This window comes from Diorhabda carinulata, chromosome 3, assembly GCF_026250575.1.
Source record: "Diorhabda carinulata isolate Delta chromosome 3, icDioCari1.1, whole genome shotgun sequence".
Lineage (NCBI taxonomy): Eukaryota > Metazoa > Arthropoda > Insecta > Coleoptera > Chrysomelidae > Diorhabda > Diorhabda carinulata.
Genome location: NC_079462.1, coordinates 33,165,150 through 33,189,284, shown reverse-complemented (window position 1 = coordinate 33,189,284; position 24,135 = coordinate 33,165,150). Strand labels below are relative to the sequence as shown.

The window sequence follows — 24,135 nt, the reverse complement described above, 5'->3', positions numbered from 1 at the left end:
CGCGATACGATTAGCGATGCAAAGACGTGGTGAAAGCTATTGAATAGATTCAAATTCGTGTACAATTACAAAATTTGATGAATGTAAAATTGAATAACGGTGAACAGTTCGTAACCTTAAAGTCCCCGAGTGGAAAATATTCCCCAGAAAGTGTTTTTGGCTTTAGTTAATCTCGTTTCAATGAATATAACCTCTGGAAACAATAAAAAAAGTTGCAGTAATAATATATTTCTGAAGAAAGGAACTTCAACCGTGAATTCAAGAAAATCAACGAATAAAAAGCAGATAAGTATAAAGTAGAAACAAATATGCGAGAGATGAAAAATGAACTTATCGTTGGTTGTAGCACTTAACTGTGGTTTTTGTTCAAAGATATGTGCTGATTTTATTTCCTTCCCATATAACTCTAACCTAAGATTTCTAAAACTTTCTATTTAAAACTCGGATTCGATATTTTAAACACTTTGAATTGAGTGAAATATCTACAAAAACTAATTTCTTTTCTACTTAGAGTTAGCTATAAAAGAGAAGTGATCAAATATAATTTGAGTAAAAACATAATTGATCTTTTCCTTGAAATAAATATATGAATAATTAGGATGGAAGAGATTATAAAAATTTTACTACTGAAATAACTAACGGTTAGTAGATTTTCTATCGAATTTTCCAAGAATTTGATCAACTCCTGTTTCATTTGAATAAATTCACATAATATATTAATATATATTCATCGAATGCTCAACTGGCAGCGTTGCCAATAGCTTCAGAGTTTTCTTTATGTTGTTATCTCGATTTTCTTCAATTAATTTCTCCATTTGATCCTGTCTTTTGCCATCTTTCTATACCAAACTTTCTTATATCTATCTTCAAATTTTCTATCAATTCTTCCACGGGTCGTACCCTGTTCCTTTATGCTTAATATCTGGGAAGCTATTCCAGTATTTTCTTCGGGTATCTATTATTTACCAATCTTGCGATATTGCCAACTCAGTTCCATTTTAAATATTTTATTTTTGTCAATAAGAACCGTAAGTTTTATTCTTTGACGCATTTCTTCGTTTTGGGTTTTAACTCATAATGTTACACGTAACGTGAATCTTTCCATAGCTCGTTGAGACATGTCGGTGTATCTGACTTGAATACATGTCTCATTGAGTCCTATTCTTCTGTTGAGTTGGCAGTTCCTTCTAACATTGAGTTACGACTAAATTTATCATAAATTGGGTCTTGGAAATGTTTATATTCGAGACTACTTTTTGGGAAGCTGTAAATACTTTCGAGATTATTTTATTTACTTTGTCTGGCTAAGGACACACAATATCGGCGGAAAAACGCAGATGGTTTAGCTCCTCTCCCTTCAATTATGCTCTTATTGTCTAGCTCTAAGTATTCTAAGATAGTTATAGAAAGTTTGGGAAAAATTAAATCACCTTGTTAGATGCCCTTTTCCATCCTGAACCGATTTCGATACTCCATTATTTTTAGGTGTCCTAGTCATCTTATTTTGCGTTTAATACCTGGGTACTTGATAGTAGATCATAGATCTTTTTTAAACGTCTTCATCAAGTTGAATTCTTCCAAAAGATTTTCTTAATAGTAGATTATTTTGAAGCGAACTGTCTTATAAACTTTATTTTTCGCGGATCTTGATATTTTGGAATCCAACACAGCTGTTATCACCTCTTGAATTTCTGTATTTTCATTTGTATTTGTATTTATTCTCAGATATTTAATTTCGGCCACATTTTCAAAATATTCTTTTCCATTGTTGATTTTTATCGATAAATGGCTTGTTGGTTGTTGTGAATCCATCCATTACCATATATTTCTGCTCATTTATATGTAGTCCAGGTTCTCTTGATCTTACCTCTATCTAACGTAGCACATTTGGTTTTGGTCTATTTAAAATTTCTATTTCGTTGGCTGTTTACCTCTATTAATTATATTACTTCAAAAAATAATCATTTTATCAAAGGTATTGTATTTTTTTGTCGTTAAAATTGATCTTTTGGTAGGTCGACAGTAATAAATACATAAAACTGATACCGACCTTCATTTTTGTTTTTATAGACATCATATACCGGCCGGCCCTCTCTTAATTATACACTCAGTAACATTATCCACAGTTGTACAGTTATTACCTCCAACAAACAAGACACAATAGGTCAATTTTAGGTAATAGACCTGAAAGTAATTTTGTGTCATTTCGTGAGTCGGCCATTATTCGTAATCTTCCTTTTGCTGGTGGTATTTTTCTTTTTGTTGTGTCAGATAATATCTCCCCGGGGATAAAGGGACAAGCCTGGCAAACAAGACGTAAGGTAATGTGATATGTTATTCGCAGATTGAAATGTCCGTCAAGTTTCTCATAGTTATGTTATGAGTTTCTACTGTATTTGCTACAAAAAGTTATCGGATTACCGAGAACTAACAGGAGTACATTTTAGTCAAAATTGAGTGCGAAATATTAGATGTGTCCAATCAAAAAATGCAATTTCAAAATGATCTACTGTGTAAAAATCAATCAAGATCATGTTGAAGGAAAACATTGACGAAAAACTCTGGAAATTCCACACTGAAAACTAGGAAATCTTTGAATGGAAACTTTGCGGAAAATCATCTGAAACAAAATACATAATTCTCCTCCATATTCATGTTGAATTAGTTAGAGAATGTAGATGAATTTTTTCATAGCAACAATTAATGAACTATAGCATAAGCTCCACTCAAGCCTTGGTAACTGATTTTAAAGGTTTGCACATCTCCAGGAGAAGGAGTCCCAATAAATTGAAGTTCTGGACGTCTGCAAGTGAACTCGGTGTGCATGAGTCACGTTTGCCAGACGGGTCAACGACTTTTCTCCAATGTTCCAAGCTGTCCAAGTTTTTCGTCAACTTAAGATTACATAAAGTCGAATTACACCTTTCTTAATTGAATCAAGCATCCTCTGGATATGCTTGGTAGTCGAGATCTAGCTTTGCGAGAAATACTCAAATGATGGATGAATCTGAAATTTGTAAAGCTGCCTCAACTATTTCTGGGCATATTACTTCAAACCGAAACTTCCAACAAGCGAATTTGGATGATGGTAATATTTTATGTCCAAACTGGACCAAATCACGAGCCACTGCGTCATCTTGGTGAGTGAAATTTTGACCAGATCTATTCCCGAATGTTTTTAAAAGCAGTATTGATGGTAGTGATCTGTTGGTGTGTACGGGATTGGAAGTGTTCCGAGATTATAGGGGCTGCATGACACCAATTGAAGTATTGTTCGGATCCGCTACAACTGCCTTGTGTAAACTCATTTTTAGTACGCTGGAACGTTTCAGTTGTGTTGCATTGTTTTAAGTTGTTTTATCAATTGGTGTCATTTTCTTCTAATTTTACTTTTTTCTGTTGATGAATATTTGTTGGATTGAGTGAGGGTAGTTAACAAAATGCATCTCTGCTTTGACCTCTGCCGTTTTGATTTTTCATCAATAATATGATAAATAAATACAAATGACAAGTTGTAACTGCTACATCTGCATGGCAAACGTAAAGTAATTTGTAGGTCTAAAGCCTGGATCTTGGACTGTCAGAATTATATTAGTTTCAACTGATTTTTTCTTTTATGGATTGGTTAATGATATAAAAACTAATTTCGAAGAAAAATATGGGAAATTTTAACTGAACACTCTGTAGATTAGATTATAATAACAAGAAAATAAGAATGGAAGTTTCTGTGAAACAAAAAACAATCGACCATTTTAATATTTCAGTTATCGTTGCATTCAAGCAACTACCGCCGGATTGGATTGAGTGACGTATTGTTCTCAATTTCCCCGGAGTGAAAAATCAAAACATCACTAATTAATTATTTCCGAGCAACTGCAGCAGAACGGAGCTTTATTGTTTTTTCTTTTATTTCAGATTCTTCTACCTCTACCATTTCTCGTTTTACGCCTATCACTATAGGTTCAACGGACAATACAGCAGCTTGGCTCTAGTCACGTCTTGGCTGTTTATACAAGTAAGTATGTCCAAGATTAATTAAAACTTAGACTAGACCAAAAAACTATTGTTTTTATAAAAGGTTTTATTCGCGATTAATAATTTTTGTGAAAGTGAAAGATCTTAATATTCATATTAAGATATCCGTCATAAGAATTGCTACGAAAATTACTTTTAATGGAAATTGAATTCAGAACATAAAAAAATCTTGTAGTAAATTTTCCTCAAATGAACGGTTCCCATGTAACGGTGCCTGAACTATTCTTCAATTCCGCTATTTTACTTTAGTTTTTTGTAACTACCAATAATAAAATATTATATATGTATATTGGAGGAAATTTGAATATAAAGAGGACCAGATGAGATCACTAACGTAATGCTTAAATACAGAGAGAAAAAATTATAAGACGAAATAACGACACTTTTTAATAACATCATAGAAAAACACTAAAGCAAATCAACTAAATACGCTCATCATCAAATGCCTAGTGATGTCCAAAATTGGAAATACACTTAAAAATTATCAAACAAGTCAATTATCAAATATCGAAAGTAAAATCAAGATATATAAAACGACTATTATACCTACCATTAGATACTCAGCAGAAAAAATACCAGATACGAATAGGGATACTACAGACGATGAGAACAGTTGAAATGAAAATACTAAGAAGTATGCTGTACACGAAAGAATGCGGAATGAATATATTGAACAGCAAATTGGAAGGTGGTTAAGACAGATAGGAAAATTCTGAAACAAACATATAATAAAAAGAATGGAAGACTTGTTAAGAAGGCAAAAATGAACAGCCCAGAAGGAAGAAGACCACCTAAACGATGGCGAGAATGCTGGACTACTAATATGGTCATCCATGTTAGAAAGAAGAAGACGAATTAGCGAGAAGTCTTCCTTTCATTGAACTCACTCATTTAAAAATTTATTTAACTCGAGAGTTAAATTCAGAAGTAAAAACTAAAAACAAACAATTTTCGGCTTTTCAACCATAGATTTGATGCAACTGTACCTTAGCTCTACTTATTGTTGATCAATTTTTTGTTCATCAGAGGTTTTTTTTGACTTTTTATTCTAAAATAAGTGCGTTATTTATTCCTTGGTCGGGTCCCGCCAATTATATTATTCACGCGCAAGCGTTTGTACCGTGCACAGTAGATTTTAAGTTTTCAAGGTTTGCTTAAACTTTTTGGGGTGTTGTAAGATACCCAAGCTTCATCCCCCGTGATTATCCGAGTAACAATATCATCACCGTCTTCATTGTAGGATGTCAAAAACTGAAACTGCTCATCCGTTATTTTTTGTATTATTCAGTAGGCATTTTTGGGATACAGTTTTTGATTTCATGAAGTGATTTGTAATCAAAGACGGATGTCCACTCAACGCTTCTTCGAGCAGTTGATCAGTGAATCACAAATCTGATTTCACAAGCGGCGGCATTTTCAATTAAGGCTGACATCATAAAGAAGCTCTACAAACAATATGTCGGTAGCAGCGATTTTAAAATGGAGTACATTTCCTGCGATAGCTCGGATCTGCGAATGCAGTACTGCCGCTGATAGAAATAGAAACGGAAGAAAAACTGTGCTTACGGTAAATTTGCACCCCAGCTGGAAGTAAACATGAATTTTAGATGTTGTTATTACAAAACTAAAATATTAAAACTTGCATTACCACGCTTTTGTCTTCAACCCATTCATTACTCGGTTTTTTAAAATTTTAGTACTTGAAAGTACTTTCTTTCTCCAATTAAGCTTATGGACGGTCCGAAAATGATATGGGAAGATATAACTTCAACTTTAATGTCGAATAACTTTCAAGGGAATGAATTTATAAAAAAAATATTTCGAGATCTGATTTATAGTACTTTAACTATCCCTCAACTAAATGTATCTTAATTATTTAAATATTATTATTAGTAAAAAGTCACAAAACTAAGTTCAAGATACGATTACATGAATAATATATTTTTGATAATCATTTATAACGAAAGCTTTTTGTAGCGAAATTAATTTCCTTCAACGAAAATGTTCTAACAAAATTTCCAGATCAACGATTTCCGAGTTTTTTAAAAAAATTAGATTGTTGTGAAATACCGTCTGTTCTTATGGTAGGTATCTTAATATGGATATTGAGATCTCTTTGGCGCAGTCTACTTTAAAAAATCGGATCTTTTGCGGCGAAGGCGATCTTTTTTGGTTTAATTTATATGCCAATAATTTTGATAAAATATACACATATATAAGCACTAAAAATGACGGAATATTCTCGAAATAATTACGAAAATTCGAAAAATGAACATCTTGTATATGTTTTTTTTGAAAAAATTCAATTTATTTACATTTGCTACACCTACAAGAAGAAATTTATATATCAAACTAACAAAACTCAAAAAATCTATTATAATTCATGACAAGGTGTTTTTCCAAGTTTTCTATCCGGAAATTTTGTCTTCTATCTGACAATATATTTTTATAATCAATATTTACCGAGGAGCATATTTAAAGTGACTTAAATCCTAAAATTTTATATCCACGTCAATTTCAAAGCTCCTATACAAAATTTAGTAAATTTTTGGAGAGTTATGAAGCCCATATTTTTTTCTAAAACATTTTTTATTTATTGAATTACCAATTTCACCTGAAACACAAAATTGTAATGTATAAAGTTTTGCTACAATATTTTGTGACTTTTCAATAGAAGTACTGTCTAATTATTGAACTCTATAAGCAATTCCTTATTTGCTATGAAATGTTTAGCATAAAAGATTGCCGTTTCCAACCAAATTCTCCAACTAATCAACACTGATTCGGAAGATAAAGGTACATTCGGCAATCTTTCCCTATAGAACTAAATCATGAAATTCACGTCTAATATGTTGGGCTACTCTACTTATATTGCCCAATATTTGACCATTTAAGAGACGGAATTTGGTATCATAAATGAATTTTTTTCATAAGGGATTACATTAGGTGTAAAAATTGATAGAGCATCATTTAACAGATTTTGGAATACTCCAATGGTAGATTCACTAAGGTTGTCTTCCTGCATAGATCCTATTAAAAAATTTACAATACGAGGGTTTTTCACAATATTATCTAATTAAAATTAATACACTTTGCGTGCGTTTCAACCAATTGTCGCTCCATTCTTATTAAGGTATTTTGAACGCATCAACTGCTTCTTTATATAAGAATCATTGGGTTCTAAAAGAGGATTTTACGGCGGATGTTCTATCAATTCGATGTTTTGACAGTTTAAAAAAGTTTTTATTAGAACAGATGTGTGAAATTTTGCATTGTGTTGGTGCAGAATGATTCGTCTTCTGCGATTGGTTTCCCTGATTTTTTCGAACACTTTTGCCAAATAAATGCTGGTGTGCCTATCAGAATTCACTGTTCTACGATGCTCTAATGGAACGGTGGCGACATTTGCTTTGTGCACGAACAACTTTTGTTGAATTTGGCTATCTTATAGACGTCTTTTCAAGTACCGCGGTTGAATTTTTCAGCATTTCTTTGCATCAATCGACACGAGATTGTTTTTGAGCGATTATCAAATTAACAGTCAATTTTCCAACTAATGCTTAAGTATGCCTCAATCCCACGCTATGTTATATGACAATATTACAATATCAGTTTACGCACAGCATCGATGTTTTCTGGTAAAACAGGCGATTTCGGATGACTCCCAAGAAATTCATTCTGTATCGAAGTGCTTCATCACGAAATCGAGTTGATCGGCGTGCACCTATTCGATTTAATTCGATTTTTTGACCAAGATGAATGTTTCCAGTGTCTGTAAACAACTCAAATAGCACTCGTATGCCAAAACATTCCGATTTGACATATTATCTGCCCCTAAATTAACATTTGCAACATTAGTAAATGTTTGTGTTCAAATTCAATTGTTCATATTTTAGTTTTAATGAGAATTCATTGGATAAATCTTTCTACATCTGCACTTCCAGATCAAATAACTCGAAATTAGTAGAAATGTGCAATCAGAATTTTCAACGTAACAACCCTGAATGTATAAGAAAAATAAAGGAGCAAGTTAGAAAAAGCTTTATGAGAAGACATAGCCTAAGGGCATTGTATCAACAAACAAAAAAAGGAATACGCGCCGGAACAACATCACAGTATCTTGTTTCATTTAGTTTATTGTGAAAATAATAACTTGATGGAAAAGAATCGGGAGAAATCCGTAGGAATTAAACCGGCGAATAAATAAGGAGAATTCGGTGACCGGAACAGCAAGCAGGGAGATTCTTCTTTCTTTCCTTCAACGACTTTAATACCCACTTAGTCAAAATGTATTGTGTCGCGCTCGAGGCGAATTCCATCAGCTAAAGTACCTGCATTGACTTCTGGATGAAATGTTATTCTGAAATATGAAAATTCTCAGACATATATAAAATATGCATCACATAAAATGTAGTTTTATCATAAACAGGCACACTTCATGTAATATTCAATTTAAATTTAACTATTATCAAATTTACGTCGAGAACAAAATTTCAAATCATCGTTATAGTATATTTTTATTTCTTGAAGATTAGTTGATGGAGAATAAAAGAATCCTTTTCAATTATGAATATTTCCAATCATTTCTCAAGATCTCGCAACTATCGAAACAAGCATATCATTCAATATGAATCGATTATTTCTCAGTAATTGCTTCGTTCTCTTTGTTTTGACGTACCGATTTAATCGAAACGGGACGCACTTTATTTGACACATTTGTCAATAAATTTCCAAATCAGTATCCTTTATATTATATCCGTACAAAAATTGTAACATGAATGATGGAAGTAAGGAGAATTTGGTAAAGAAAACAATAAATTTCTTCAAATGGATATTTATCAATGTAAGTTCATTCCAAAACATTTTTATTCAAATATATTCTTTTAGAGACAACAACATACAAAGATTCAGAACAATTCTGATTGTATATGTTTTGCCATGGGTTGAATTGATGCCAAAGCCCAAAGTATACATCCATATATAAATGAGAGTGGTTTCAAAAGAATCCACCAGAAAAACACATTTATTTATATTTTAATATAATTTGCTTTTAGCAGCACTAACTCCTTATGAGTTGCTAAGAATTGCCAATTCCAGAACTTGCCAATACTCACGGATTAGCGGGTTCTTTTCCTTCTTGGTGACTGCTAGTCTAAGTCCAACCTTGATTACATGGATTAGTCTTTCCCTGTGCAGTACATTAGCTTTTACAGTTAAACGTTGGAATGAATCTTCAGTTATTGGATTTTTCTCTTGATACAGTTGTTTATGATTTTTTCCATTTTCGTCAAGTCCAACTCTCGGAAGATACTTTGTAGTACAAATACTGGCTGTTGATTTGTTGGGTTTGGAGCTTATTGCGACGGCTATATAAAATGAATTATCCCGCTAAAGATGGAAACAGTGACCGTGATAACGTGGAACTTGTTTTTCCGTTTAAGCTTGGATAGTCATCCTCTGCTTATCCACTAGATACTCGATGTGGTTCTACAAAAACAGTTCTTGGTCTAGGATAATTTCTAGATATTGTACTTGATTAACTTTTACGTTGTTCACTACTCGTTGGCTTGATTCAAAGCTTTTTTTGAGTGTTTCTGATGGTGATATTCATATCGATCGCGTTAAGAGTCATCAGGATGTTGTCGTTTTGAGATGCTCGCCGCGTAACTGTTGTAGATCCCAGGGGGGAGAACTGCCTCTTTTGGTACTTCTGCCACCATCCATTCTATATTGGATTTAGCCTTTTTGATCTTGATCTTTTGTTATTCAGGTAGTTGCGCAGCATCTTCGAGAGAACTTCGAAAAATTTCGCTTCTTTAGTACCGAACATCAGACTTTCTTGTTAGACTCAGTCGAAGTTTTTACCCATTTCATTCAAGTGTGTATTAATTTTTGCTAATATTCCAGCAGAATTCCGATCGTTTTTCTTGTTATCTCGGCTTCTTGTTCATAATGGGGAGGTTAATTTTCCTTTGGTTTGAACAATGCTTGGATACTGTCAGGAATACCACTCTTTTTAGTAGTTGTTCAAAGTGAATTGGAATTCCATGATAACGCTATCCATATATCAGATTGGGTATTTTTGGGATCAAATAAAAACCCTTATTACCAACTAAAGTTGGAATATGTACATAAATCTCTAGCTTTTGTAGTTAACGTATGTCTAGCAGACATAAATTAGCATTTTAACATAGTGTCACGTTCCGGATTACAAATTTGAGATGACCACTGTTTTTTTTCATTGTTCCAGCATTCGATGGTGTACTTTTTTCACCATTACGAGTTACCAGTAATCTTACAACAAGCCCATTTCCAACAGTTCCTATTACGTAATACTAACCAACCGTTACCTACGCACGCTATCACAGTGGCCGCAAGAAGAATAACCGACCTCATCTCGACGGTGAGACCTAACGCCACCACCCAAACGTCAGGTACGACGATGCGAGCCGCAACGTCGACCTCCACAAATACAGTTACCACAACCACAATTTCAGTTGGTACCATTGCACAACCCATAAGTTCGAGTCAATCCAGTCAAACGGTAAATATTATTCTAAATTATTTAAGGTTATGTCAAACTTAAATACACTTTGCTAAAAAAGTATCGTATCACCCGTAGAAATGGCAACGTTGCTTACAGAATCAGCTTTCGTGGAATTTTATAATTTTTATACTATTAGCAATTACAAAAAAAATTTCCCATGGGAGCAAATTGTTAAGAAAAATTGTTCTTGAAGATGGATGCAGTCAGACGTCGTCTACTACATCTGCATTCAATAGATTCTTGAGACTGTAAGCTTCACAAAGAAGACATGTGACGGAAAAACAACAACAGTTATTTCGAAATCGAAATTATAGATTTGACAAACCGTGAGAAATTGAAGAAATGCTGGCACTAGAACCAGATAGCTTCTAGCTAGATTGCTTCTAACGGAACACCGTACAGCTAGGCCAAGATCCGTACTAGAACAAACGTACTGGAATGTTCAAGATTTGGGTCTAGATTTTGTTTATATACTTCAGATCGGAAAATACCCATTCATAGAAGAGGTGATTTTCTCTCAACTTAAGACCTTTAATAATGGAGCAGTTTTGGACAGGAATATCTTGAAGGGATTAGAATCCTCAACTTCTTATAGGTACTTTATAGTGAGTTAAGGGCCACATGTTGTTCCTTATGCCTTTTTTGTTGGCAAACTCTATTGAACATGTGTGGGAAAATATTTACAGAAGGGTGAGATCCACAGATTTTGATACCTGCTAACCTTTAACGAATGCAAGAGGTGTTGATGTCTGAGTGAACAAAATTGGTCGAAAATTTCTTGTCGTGGTGTGATAGAGCTCGAGGAGACAACACTTGTTACAGAATTTGATTTATTTAGTTTTAAAAGAAATAATTTTTAGTATTTTAAATTGAAAAACGAATTAAGACATTCATACAAGTAATAATAGTTAATCTATCTCATTACAATGATCAGAAATCATAGTGATACTTTTTTGGCGAAATGTAGTATATATACCATTGAAGATAAATTGAACTATTACAGACTTCTACGACTGTTGAAACCACCGAATCCCAAACATCAGGAAGTGGTCCGACGCAACCTGTTGGTATCCAAACTTATGATTTCGAGAGTATACCGCCGAGCGGTGGCTCAGATAGTCCCTAATAAACCAAAATTGAAACATAGTTGTCAAAGAGAGGATTCAAACTACATTTATTTATGGTGTTTTTCTTATTTTAAATAATATATTTAATTTTTAAAAGAGTATACAGTGAGAGTCTATTAGTTTTATAATTTATTAGTAGTAATAACACATTTAGTGTCTTTATTTTTACAGTAACAATAAAATAAAATAAAAATTAACGTATGGAAAACCCCGATGAATCCAATCTATAAAATTAGGATCCACTGCGCCTCTTTTTCTTTTAATTGATCTATATGGTTTGAAAAAAAATTTGACCAAGTACTGAAAGCCTTTTAAAAAAAATCAGTCTTCAAATTATTTCCTTTCAATATCTAACTAAATTAAATTATGCCCAAATTAAATATTCTTCGATGTAGCTAAGATACAAGGAACGTGATTAAACTTTGATTTAATTCAACGTGGATGTCATTTTCCAAAGTAAATGAATTTTTTCTTGGTGGGACATTCATAACGTAAAAAAATATTTTTATTACTTTCTTAATATACGGATATCGCTCATTGTAATTGATCATTGGGAGTAACTTGGAGCGCGTTATCTGATTATGAGAATTCTGCAAACATTTATGAGAACTCGAAGTTTCGTTCAACACCATACTCGACTCACATACGTCGATCAAATCATTGTACTAATCACATCACAAACTAGAGAGTTATTTGAGATTATCAGATAGAATGGGACTGTGTGAAAAGACTTTTTTGTGAGCAAATTATAGTTCATTAAATTAAATTAAATTCTAATAACTTTGAGCAGTTATTCATTGAAGATAACTGCGTATTACCTTATTGTAGGTGATAATATCTGATGGAAAGCGCCTAGAGATTCGAGTAATCTGATTGATACGACGCACAGGATGTTTGTTATCCATTATAATTATCAATACTTCTGATCGAAATATTCATAGTGGCATCAAACGAGCTTTGTGATTATCTAGTTCGTTGTCCTGTTTTCAGAAAAGTATATTGCATCATTTAAAGGGTATTCAAGATTATCTTTACGTTGAGACAACCGACAACCGGTAACAAGGCGACTGAAGATCAGTTCTTATGTGAAAACAAAAGTTTGTACAATGGCTCGTAACTGCGGCACACGGGCTCGACGAAGGATCGCCGTAGGCTCGCCGTACGAAATGATAGGGATTGATAATACGTTAAATAACTCGTTTAAACATCTTGACCAAAAGCTCCATGTGAAAAGGCACTAAATGTATTTCGAACATGTTGACCCTTGACTCGTACTTCTATTCATGGAGTAAAATTATTGAGTATTGAAATATATCTCATTACAAATTGTGCATTAGATAACCAACAACCATTTTTATTGCTGTTGATCTGTACTGATAAAATAAAAAGCCCACCGATCAACATCTTGATGCCCGTTCGATAATTTTGGAGAACGCTCTTTTTTGCTTCGTTTCCGAAATTCAAATCTGCGCTTTAGGCTAATAATTGGGGTTGAAAAAAATCTCTCTTCGCATTTTATATATACAACAAAAATTTTAAATCGTCTCGCTGTAGCTTATAAGCCATATTTTAGTTAATTATTTCCATTTGTATCCTCTTTCTGTACAATCTTTTGTATGAAAATGTTTTTGTTGCTTATGTTTAATGTAAATATTGTTAATTTGTTCGATAGGTGGTTGTAGAATTATCAAATTTAATAAAGACATTAATATTTCGAATGAATATTATTTAAACATCCTCCATTTTTCGAAAATCTTTTGTTCTTTAAAATAGTAAAAACTTAGGGGAGTCTACCGATTACGCCATAACTTTCAGGTAAGTCTTTGATATACATTTTTTCTGAAATATCATTTTTTCATTATTTTTCATTAATTTTGTATCAAGCAACGAGGGTTATGTGGAAAGTTTCAAATCTCTACTTGGAGATGTCAATATTTATCAATATCAAGTTGGGAATGATATTTACGCATGCCTTGACAGTTTCCCATTAAAATTTAAGACACTATGAAAGCTTAGTTTATGTTAAAAAATCTTATAAGTACCTATTCACGCATTTGCATACTTTGAACGAATAATGTCTGTAAAGTAGGAGATCCTGGATCAAAGAAAGATAGAAATATATTACTGTGATATAATGTTTTGACCTTAAAAAGAAGGCTCTGTACTTTTCGAGCAAAGTGCTGCTCTATGAAGGTTGATTTTCGAATGGGAAGTGAGAAATTTAGGATAGAATTTACGCGAAAATTGGAGTTGCAATGGTAAAAGAAGGATGGTCGAAGACCTAGGTAGAGTCATCAATTCTGGTGTGATGTAGAGTGGTCGGCGATAGGATTAGAATAGGTTTGGTTAGGTTAGGAGCTTTTGGAGTGATAGATGGTAGTATTCAACGGCACTCCAATAGCATACTGTACCACAATAAGTTATATAGAATAAGTGTGTGATGAGAAAGTTAACAGCGGAATCAAAAGGGCTAAGGAAACTCTAGCCTCCTTATTTTAAACTATGGAACTTTTGTTCTCCACAAAACATAATTCACTTCTGTCACTTAAGCTCCATAATTGTCTATTGCGTTACCCTAAAACTTCTTTCAGAAAGGGCGAATTCGCCGCGAGCATTTGATGACTTATTCAGTCTATAAACTCTTTCCCTCGATACGTTCACTCGCTCTAAGCTTACGCCTCGAACTAGACATAAACATAGCCTTAAACCTCGTCCACAAAAGGCTAATGCGCCGTATGTCACGAGTACGAAAAATCGTGCCAAAACGCGACCATTTGTTGACAAATTTAGTCTATGAACAATGAAGTTTTAGAATTCCACGAGTACGTTGCATAACGATTCGTGGCGAATTCGTCCTTTCTGTACAGGGTTTTAGTGCTCCGGAATCTATGGGGCGAGCAATGAGCGCAAGCACGTCTAAATGAAAAGCAATTTCGTTGGAGACGCCAAAGTGCGTCAAAAGCAGCAAAAGGGTTAAATTGTCCTAAGAAAAATGTTAAGACCAAGATCTGTAGATTATAGAATGGATACACACATGCAGAGTTTTTTTTTCACAAATTTTGTGGACATTATAAGAGTACCATGATACAACGCAAATTTACAATAGGCAGTACGAAATCAAAACAGTACCTTTATTGTTTTGTACTACCTTTAAGCTGGAATTTCTGGAACCGTTGGTCATATTCATAGTGAACACACTGTTTACACCAACACTCACAGTAATAATGTTTGAAGCGCGTTTCGATAACCAAGTTATCGTCTATAGAGATTTCAGACTTGGAGTAGTGGTGGTGTAAACAGTGTATTCAGTATGTGCTACCTCGTTTAACATAATCGAATACAATTTGCCACGAAACTTGTTAAGAAACTGATGTTGTCAATTTCAGAGGTATGGACTGCAATTATTTGGCAAAAACATCTTCAAGCACACCATCTATAAATAGTACTTTGAATATATTTAGCCCAAAATGACCTCCTAACACCCACATCAAACTCTTTTCTCCCATAGCCTATTAAAAAGATTCTTTACTGAATACACCACCACTACACCAACTATACTCACAATTAGACTGTCTGACGCGCGTTTCGATAACCAAGTTATCGTCTTCAGAGACTGAAGGTAAGTTTACAATTACAGAGTAATTTTGAGTGTTGGTGTAGAATTCAAATGAGGTTTTTCACACTAGAAGAATATGTATCTAGTTTAATTATCCATTTATAATGTATCCAGTACAAATTGCCGATTTTTAGGTAACAATAAAGTACAAAACCAAAAATTCAACAACTTTTCACACTCCAATATGTTGATTCGCCTACAAAAATTTCATGTTTTCATTTTCTCTAACGTGTACATTGACACTTTAATTTTGGCAATATAATATAACTGATGACATTTATTACACAGCAATTGGATACAGAGGTATCAAGTGATACAGAAAAGTGATACAGGAACATTACTCCATGTATATACATACATCATCAAGCATATTAGCCAGCTCAATTAATCATCCCAGTTGTGGAATACGGTGTAAAACTTTCCGCATCGAATCCGATATTAATTGAGCGACCTGTTGAAATTTTAAGTGGGTTATGAAGTCACGAACGATTTAATTATGAAAAGTTCAATAGATCAAATGAATGATTTCAAATGTGGCTATTATTTATATTTTTGGCTTTGGCAAAACCTTACCGTCAGTCAAATTTCCAGTTAAAACTTATTAAACACAACTTCAATAACAACATTTTGTAATTGGAATACGTTGTTGTTTTGCTGTTAAATGAAACGTGCTGTGCATGGTGAAACATAAAGTTGACCAGCGAAACTTTTCGTAGAATCATTTTTCGTTATTTTTAACATGTATTATTACAACGGTGCATCATTGTTTGACCTAAAAAATGCTCACATAATCTAAAAGTCACTCACAATTACACAGTCTGACGCGCGTTTCGATAACCAAGTTTTCGTCTTCAGAGACTGAAGGTGAACAGTTTATCTTCAGCCTCTGAAGACGATAACTTGCAATCGGAGACGTATTGGTGATAAGCTAAAGATACGAAATGTTTTACTGAAAATAACAGAATACATTAAATAGAAAAGCAGTTAATCTAAAGCTCCTGTTTGACGTAAATTGCCAAATAGTTCTACACTGTTTCTTTCAGTATAAACAAAAAAGATTCTTCTAGAAAGAAAATTATTGTAAAAATATTAAAAAAACTGAGAAACTGTACAAATAAGGAGGCATGGATTTCATCAAGTAATGGGAAAATAAACAAGCCGATCGTGTTATTGAGTCCCGTAACCGGAAGCGGCACTCCAGGCAAACGGAAATACCACAACATCCATTCTCCGGAGTCAAACAATAAGTGTATATATGTATAGAGAGAGAGAGTATAGAGATACACGGCGACGACGTTATTGGGTTGCTTTCGTGAGGCTCTCACCCTCAAAAGACTTACTATAAAGGTAAGCCTAAAAATGGATTATTGAACTATAATTAAATGCCTTCCAGGTATTTTAAATTTTTAAATTCTAAACGAAAAAAAAACCAACGTCGTGCTACTAAACAAAATTTATTAAAAATATTCTCTTTTATACGAGGTTTGGCCCAAAAATATATCATATCTTCCGTCCAAAATTCTGAATGAACTTTGTGAGGCGTAAACATCATCACTAAATATTTTTCACACGACTACTAAAAAATACTACATTGGATTATTGACGTGATGCAGACCACCATGACAATTCTCCAACGCATTCATTAAACAGGAGAAGCGATATTTGATAAAGCACACAATTGTACAGTACCCCAGAATCCTTGCAGTCCTGACGTAGTTTAATGAAACTTTTCTTAAAAATGCCCTCAAAAGATACTTGGTCGATTATAAAGAGACAGTTGCAACTAATGTGATGACTGTAGAGAAGATAATTTAGAAACTGATTCCTAGATCTGCTTCAATGAATCTTCGAAGAATGTCTATCACCGGATGATGGAAAATAATACCAATCTGGAGATATGAATGGAGACTTGGTACTTTAGAAACAAACATAATATGTATTTATTGAAGAATTATCCAAGATGGTCAAATGGTTTCGTCATTTAACAATCTTATATTTAGAATTACAGTCGAATTTAATGTGCTGAACACGCCAGAAAACTTAGATAATGGTAATGCCATTTATACAAATTTTTCCAAAGCCTTTGATCGCTTGGATCATAGCATTCTTCTCTCTAAGCTATCCAAAATTAGTTACAGGACGGTTGCTACATTATCAGGTACATACCAAGGGTTATTTACAACACTATGAAGATCTTTGTACCTTCCTAGAAATTCGATGTTGGATTTGGACGCTGCGCGTTGTTGTTGTTGTTTGTTCGAATTTATCCAATCAACTCTTTATAATTGTATTTTTTTATTGTTTATCTACTTTCTCTGAACGTCAAATAATCTTTGTTTCTCTCCCTACGTTTTCTTTTGTATCTGTTTTTCTGAGGATTACTGAGAGATGAGCCAAAATATGAAACGAATTACGATAATATACACAATTTCCTTTATTTTGAACCACATGTTTTTTAAATTATTTTCCACTAGAAATAACCCAATTTCTAAATTATTCTCTTCTCGTGCTTTTCAAATTAGCTCTCTACAAATTACAAATTGATTTCTTAAACTGATTACGTAACGTTATTAGAAACTATTTAATCTCTTGAGCAATTCAATTGTTAATACTCTCCTTTAAAATATCGCGGATATAAAGTACCTACAAAAACGAACACGTTCATTGTCTAACATCACGATCTCTAATTTCCCGGCAAGAACATTTCACAAAGCGCAACTAAACTTTGTTAATTACAAGATTGCTCTTTGGGCTTCCTGTAAACACTGTCAGAAAGCTAACTTACATAAGCCTAACGTAAGTTATACATCTAACAGGTTCGGCTTCCCTTGGAATCCTAATTACAATAACACGATTTAAATTTTACGACGAAGTTCCTTCCCTTTTTCTTTACACTAGTTTTTTCATGTCCTTTTCATATCATATTCTTCTTCTATCTATCCTTTCATGAGTTTTTATTGATGTTTGGAAACTTATCTTGGATTTGTCGTACTAATCTTTATTCATGTACAGTTTTTTAAGAAACATTGTTAACACTTCAACTAAACACTTAAATTTAAGTAAATTAAATATATTTCAAAAATCAATAATTTACCAATACAATATCCAAATCTATTACGAAGAATCAGTTTTATATCTCAGCTGTGAGTGCAAAACATCTGTTTGTACAACCTCTAATAAAGCTTATGTAGTCCTTTAGAGTAAATGTACAAATTTTTGAGGGATAATAAGTTCGTACAGAAATGCTAGGGTGTTAAATTTACATATAAATACAATATAAACCAAATATCAACCATGATGTTTGTAAAAACCTAATTGCCTAGGTTTTTCTAACCACAGAAGAAGTAAGACAAGATGAAGGATTGCATCCATTACTTTCCAACATATTTCGAGAAAATATAGAAAATATATGTTCATCCAAATCAAATAAAGTGCGCCAGTTTGATAGAAAAATCTCCAAATAGTGAAAATATCTGAAGCAGTTTAAGTTCAAGATAGAGTTATTGCAACAAACATCAAAGATCTACAGAAAAACTTTGATATCTGGAACAACACACTAAATCAAATTGGTATGATCATAAAGGTAGAAAAAAATGCAGTAATAGAACTCAAACAACACACAATAAATACAGAAATAGAAGGACATAGGATTAAAACTGTGAGCACATTTAAATACAGGACAGAAATAGAAAAAACAGGCAACGAAGATGTATAAATGCCAATTAAAAATGCGTTAAGCCCGTATTACAGCATAAATCATTGTTTGATAAATAAAGGAGGAGTCTCAAGGAATACGTTTATAGTGCAATTCACAGATCAATATTACGGCCGTGAAACATGGACTCACCAATAGACAAAAAAGTTGTTTGTACTTTGAACCAACGATAACTATTTCTTCAGTTAGATAAGCTAGATAATAACAAAACATATTCCAATGGGTTGCGAAACACTCTGGAGCTCTTGTAAAAGTGAACCTCTATCTATATTCTCTCAAACTATGAGAGTCTGCGAATATACAGAGCTAGAGCCATCCTACATCCAAAAATTTCTGAAAAGGAAACATTAGATTTCGTGGGAGCAGAATATATGATACCCTGTACTATACCACAAATGCGGAACGCATAATTGAGTCATTAATTTTTAAGAATCGATAGAATTTTTAATATGTTTAATTAAATCACAAATATTCTCAATCATATTTATTAAGAAAATATCTAGTTTAAATTTATTGTAACCCTGACTTCAGAGTAATCTAGAATATTTTTGAATTGAAACTGAAATTGAAATTTTGATGGATAAATTATTATGACAATCAGTTTCTTAGTTAGTTTCAGATATAAAAAGTATTATGTTAATAATAATATAAAAAATAAAATCTCGAAACGAATCACCAGAAACTGAAATAAATTCACAAATATTCATTTTAGTAGTAATTTCTGATACATATATGACAAAAAAAAAGATCAAGCAAAACTTAACAATATCATTAGATAGATAGAAACTTTATTGACCATATTCTTATACAATAAGTACATATGAAAATTATATATAAATCAAGATTAAATTTCGAGTTCTTCTACAAATTTATTTTACATATTTCAAAAGAAAAGACGAAATATCTTATAAATACAATTGTTGCTTTCTAATTGCACAATTTGAGCACCTCAAGCGAGCAAATGCGTGCGCAAAACTCCAAACGCATTTTCCAAATTATCGTTTTTTAAGATTTGTACGTCAAACATAGTTGCATTGTCCAATTGCCCCTCAAAGAACAAATAGACGAATGGGTATCATAAGTTTCAAAATTGCGGTTCAAACATAAACTTTCATTGTTAGAAGCAGAAAAAAATATGAAGTATTACCCAATAAAGAAGACTTTAAAACGGCCTAAGAAGGTAATCTATAGTAAATAGTATAGTTACAAACGAATGCTTCAATAGTATTCGTATTTTGCCTCCATTTAATCCATTATTTTGATTTTCGGAAACGATGACAAATAATTTGTGGTATGCCTTAAAATTTTACCCTAGGCAAAAGGCTCACCGAATTTTTTCCCAATCGTTTCTCATGTGCCCATTTCATGAGCGTCGACCTCAAGTGTTTTGTATCCAAGATGTTCATTATATAATCCGCTCAATTTAGACATTCGGAGTTACATAAATTCCTATCAAGCTGAAAATCAGTAAAATTGTCTAAAATACAATTGAACATAGAATTTGAATGTTCCCTATTATTTCCGTGTATGGAAAAAATTTTATTCAAGGTCAAAGGTCAAAAAAAAATAGTTTTTCGCAATTTTCAGCGAAACGGTGAATTTTATCATAAAAATACCTTAGACAAAAATTGTAGATCATAAAATTATCTACAAAAAACGTATGAATACTTTTTTCCTACAAGCAACTGTTTCTGAGATATAATGATTCAAATAGTTGGAAAAGTTATCGTATTTAATGGTTTTACCAATATATTTTCAGCAGTAGACTTTGCTTCCAACATTGAAATGAACCGAGACTTATTGGGAGTATTTGTAAGAAATTTCTGTTGACTCATAGGAACTGTCATAAATTATCAATTGACGAAGATATTGTTCTGCAGTTTAGGTAATCATTATAGCCATTAAATCCGACAGTAAATCTGAAATAATAATCTTACAACTTTTTGAATCATTATATCTCAGAAACAGTGGCTCATGGAAAAAAAAGTATTGATACGTTTCTTGTAAATAATTTTATGATCTACAAATTTTGTCGAAAGTATTTTTATGATAAAACTTACCGTTTTATTGATAATCGCGAAAAACTTTTTTCCTTACATGGAAATGATGGGTAACATTCAAATTCTAAGTTCAATTGTATTTTAAACAATTTTACTGATTTTCAGCATGACGGGAATTTATGTAGCTTCACTCTTATTTTTTGGTCTAATTTTACCGGACTAAAATTGGAAAGCAATTAATGTAACGTTCAACTTGTACAAAGGTACAATCTCCAAACAAGGAACTGACTATACTTAAAATCTTTTCGAGGATTTTTCTGCAATTTGTGTATTTGGTCCCATTGTAATAATTTTCTGTGAGGTAAATATTTTCTTTACTGATGAGTTATATATAGTTTTCGATAATTTAGTAGGAATACCTAAGGTGATCAAATATGAGGTTACCAGCTTGGTAATAAATGCCCAGTAGTTTCACTAGCTGAAATTTCATGGCCCATTTGTCAACACTAAAGAGAAGATATTTCGATTCATTCTCGTTCAGTTTACCCACCTACCACTGATGTAACATCGCATTATTCATTTTATATATTGCGCCAATCAAAATTTCCGTTTCCGCAAACTACATACTGTTTCCTGTTAGTAAAAAGAGATGCCAGTAACTCTAGTTTGTCGAGAAGTCCGTGAGAACTCAATCGAAAGCTTTCGTTGAATCGTTTAATGTTGCAAGCGAATTGATGCCTTCATCCAGTTCATGAAACAACTTGGAAAAATCGATGAATGGCAGATATGGTTGATTTATTACGACGAAATTCGAATTGAAATTCATTAAATAGTGACTTCGCTTCTAGATAACTGACCCAGTTCGTTATTTTGAAGCCATCTTTTATACATTTATCAAACTAAATATTGAGTGGATGCATCAATGAATGAAACGAATTGCTTTTCTTCAATATAGCTTCCTGAATGTCCCCTACCAAGATTGGAATAATGAAGAATGAAAAAGTAGTCTTGTCAACAAGAGATTTTGAAACTATTTCCGATATCGACACAAAAATTAATTAAACCTCTGCGTTGGTATTCCAGACTAATCAGTCTTATTTATTTTAGAATTTCTGTTATGAGTTTTCCGACTTTATTATTGTAGAATTCGCCGAATTGTTATCATATTTTATCGCTTTTTTATTTGTTTTTTTTTTCAAATTAGGAGCAAGAAAATCATTTTAATTCGATTTAAACAATTTAAATTTATGATTTTGATCATTGTGAAATCTGTAAATTGAAAAAGAAGACTGGATTCGTCTGTGGATATTTGAAATAAACTATATGAAGGAAACTGAACTTTTAACACCAGAGGCAATATTTTTCGGACTCACACCCATTAAGCCACGAGTCAATTTCAGCAAAAGGAATGCCGAAAAACAGATCAGAGCCTCTCCGATGTCTTATATTCAAGCCAGGAAAAAGTTCAAATACATCTGTAATTTCCACTTTAATTTCCTTTAGGTTTTAAGCAAACTAAAAGAAAAACGGAAACCCGAACCGAACTGAGTAACCGGAGACACTCCTTTGTAATTCATGGGATTTCCCGGTTTATTTGTCATTCATTTCGCCATTCTTTTCGTGTTTACTTTCTTCTCGAAGGTTTCTCAATCTTATCTATCGTTTATTTCGTTAGGTAACGGAATCAACTTCTAGTTTTTAACTTTAACTATTTAAGTACAGGGTTTTGTTTTGAATACACTGTTTACACCACCACTACACCAAAACTCACAATCACACTGTCTGACGTGCGTTTCTATAACAAAGTTATCGTCTTCAGAGACTGACTTTTCTTTTTTTTCTATCAGTAATAAGCTTGCTTTTACAAATCTTTCCCACTTTTAAAATTTGAATAATGTCGTTGATAAATCGATAGGATAAGTCATCCAATTCCTCCTGATATACTTTAGTTCAGTATCTGATTATTGGTGATAACTATAACGTTCTTTAAACTTTTTCATTATGACATTTGCAATCCAATTTGAATACTTTGACTGACTAAGACTATGACTTTGTTTAGTATACTATTCGTATTATGTTAAAAAGTAAATATAGATCAGTATATTGAAGATCCAAGATGTGATGTGCGTAACCTTGTAACGCAAAAAGTAAAACAAATTCGGAAACATTCAGTTTAGACTGGCCTTTTCTTTTCCCCAACTGCAGTGCGCTTAATCTCTCCAAGCTCCATTTGTCTCAATCTAAGAAACAATGTATTATTTAAAGATGCTACCCGCCGCTATTCGCTATTTCAGTTTACTTTTCCGAGAGTGTTAAATGTTCTAAAAGTTCGGGAATGGTCCGCTACCCTACGTGAAAATTTACGTCTGTCCTCTTTGCGGTTTACATTCATTTTTGTTAAACGGAATTCTACCGTGATTCGAGCAAAACATATTTACGGTTCCCTGTTTAAGTTTTCAAACCTTAATAAACCTTATTGTTGCTTCAATTCAATTCAAGATTTATTTATCCGTGTCCACAATCAAGTTAACAGATTGAAAACTTAACTAGTTGCATTAAAGTTACGTCAAAAGAAATGACAAATTTTGTCATCTATAAATAAATTGTAGAATGTAAGAAAGACATTACCACATGTTTACGTCCAGTGCAATAGTAGCGACGATTAAAAAGTGCTGTTCAAGTCATACCCTTCCGATGTGTAAATTAGATGTTCAGAGGAAGTATAATGTACAATCGAAGAACATATTTAATACATATATTAGGTCCAAAATGTAATGAGACTCATAATTTTTCCCTCGCGTAACAAAATAGATGAACAATGAACGTGCACGTCGCATCGCACTAGCGATATCACCCGATTTGAATCCTATTGATCATATGTGAGATTATGTGGTAAGCGATGCGATATTTAGACGAAATTATCCCAATTTCCTATGTAGCTATTGAAAAAATTTTGATTATCGGTTTGCTGCATTAACTAGATGTAAAATTAACACTTTACGATTTTTCTAATTCATATTCTTGGCTTTATAAGTTCATATATAGTGACATATTGTTTTGGTCATCGAATTACATCTTGGATACACACGTTTATA

The 24,135-nt window shown here is 32.8% G+C and overlaps 1 protein-coding gene across 1 annotated transcript in view; it reads left to right on the top strand.

The window, feature by feature from the left end:
- LOC130891795 (membralin) overlaps positions 1-13,423 on the top strand; it is a 116,227-nt gene extending 102,804 nt beyond the window's left edge. Inside the window, exons 9-11 of the mRNA XM_057796760.1 lie at positions 3,916-4,015; positions 10,286-10,579; positions 11,586-13,423. Coding sequence (XP_057652743.1) covers positions 3,916-4,015; positions 10,286-10,579; positions 11,586-11,708 — 517 coding nt within the window. The 3' untranslated portion in view covers positions 11,709-13,423. The remainder of the gene's footprint in view (positions 1-3,915; positions 4,016-10,285; positions 10,580-11,585) is intronic.
- The last annotated feature ends 10,712 nt before the right edge of the window (positions 13,424-24,135 follow it).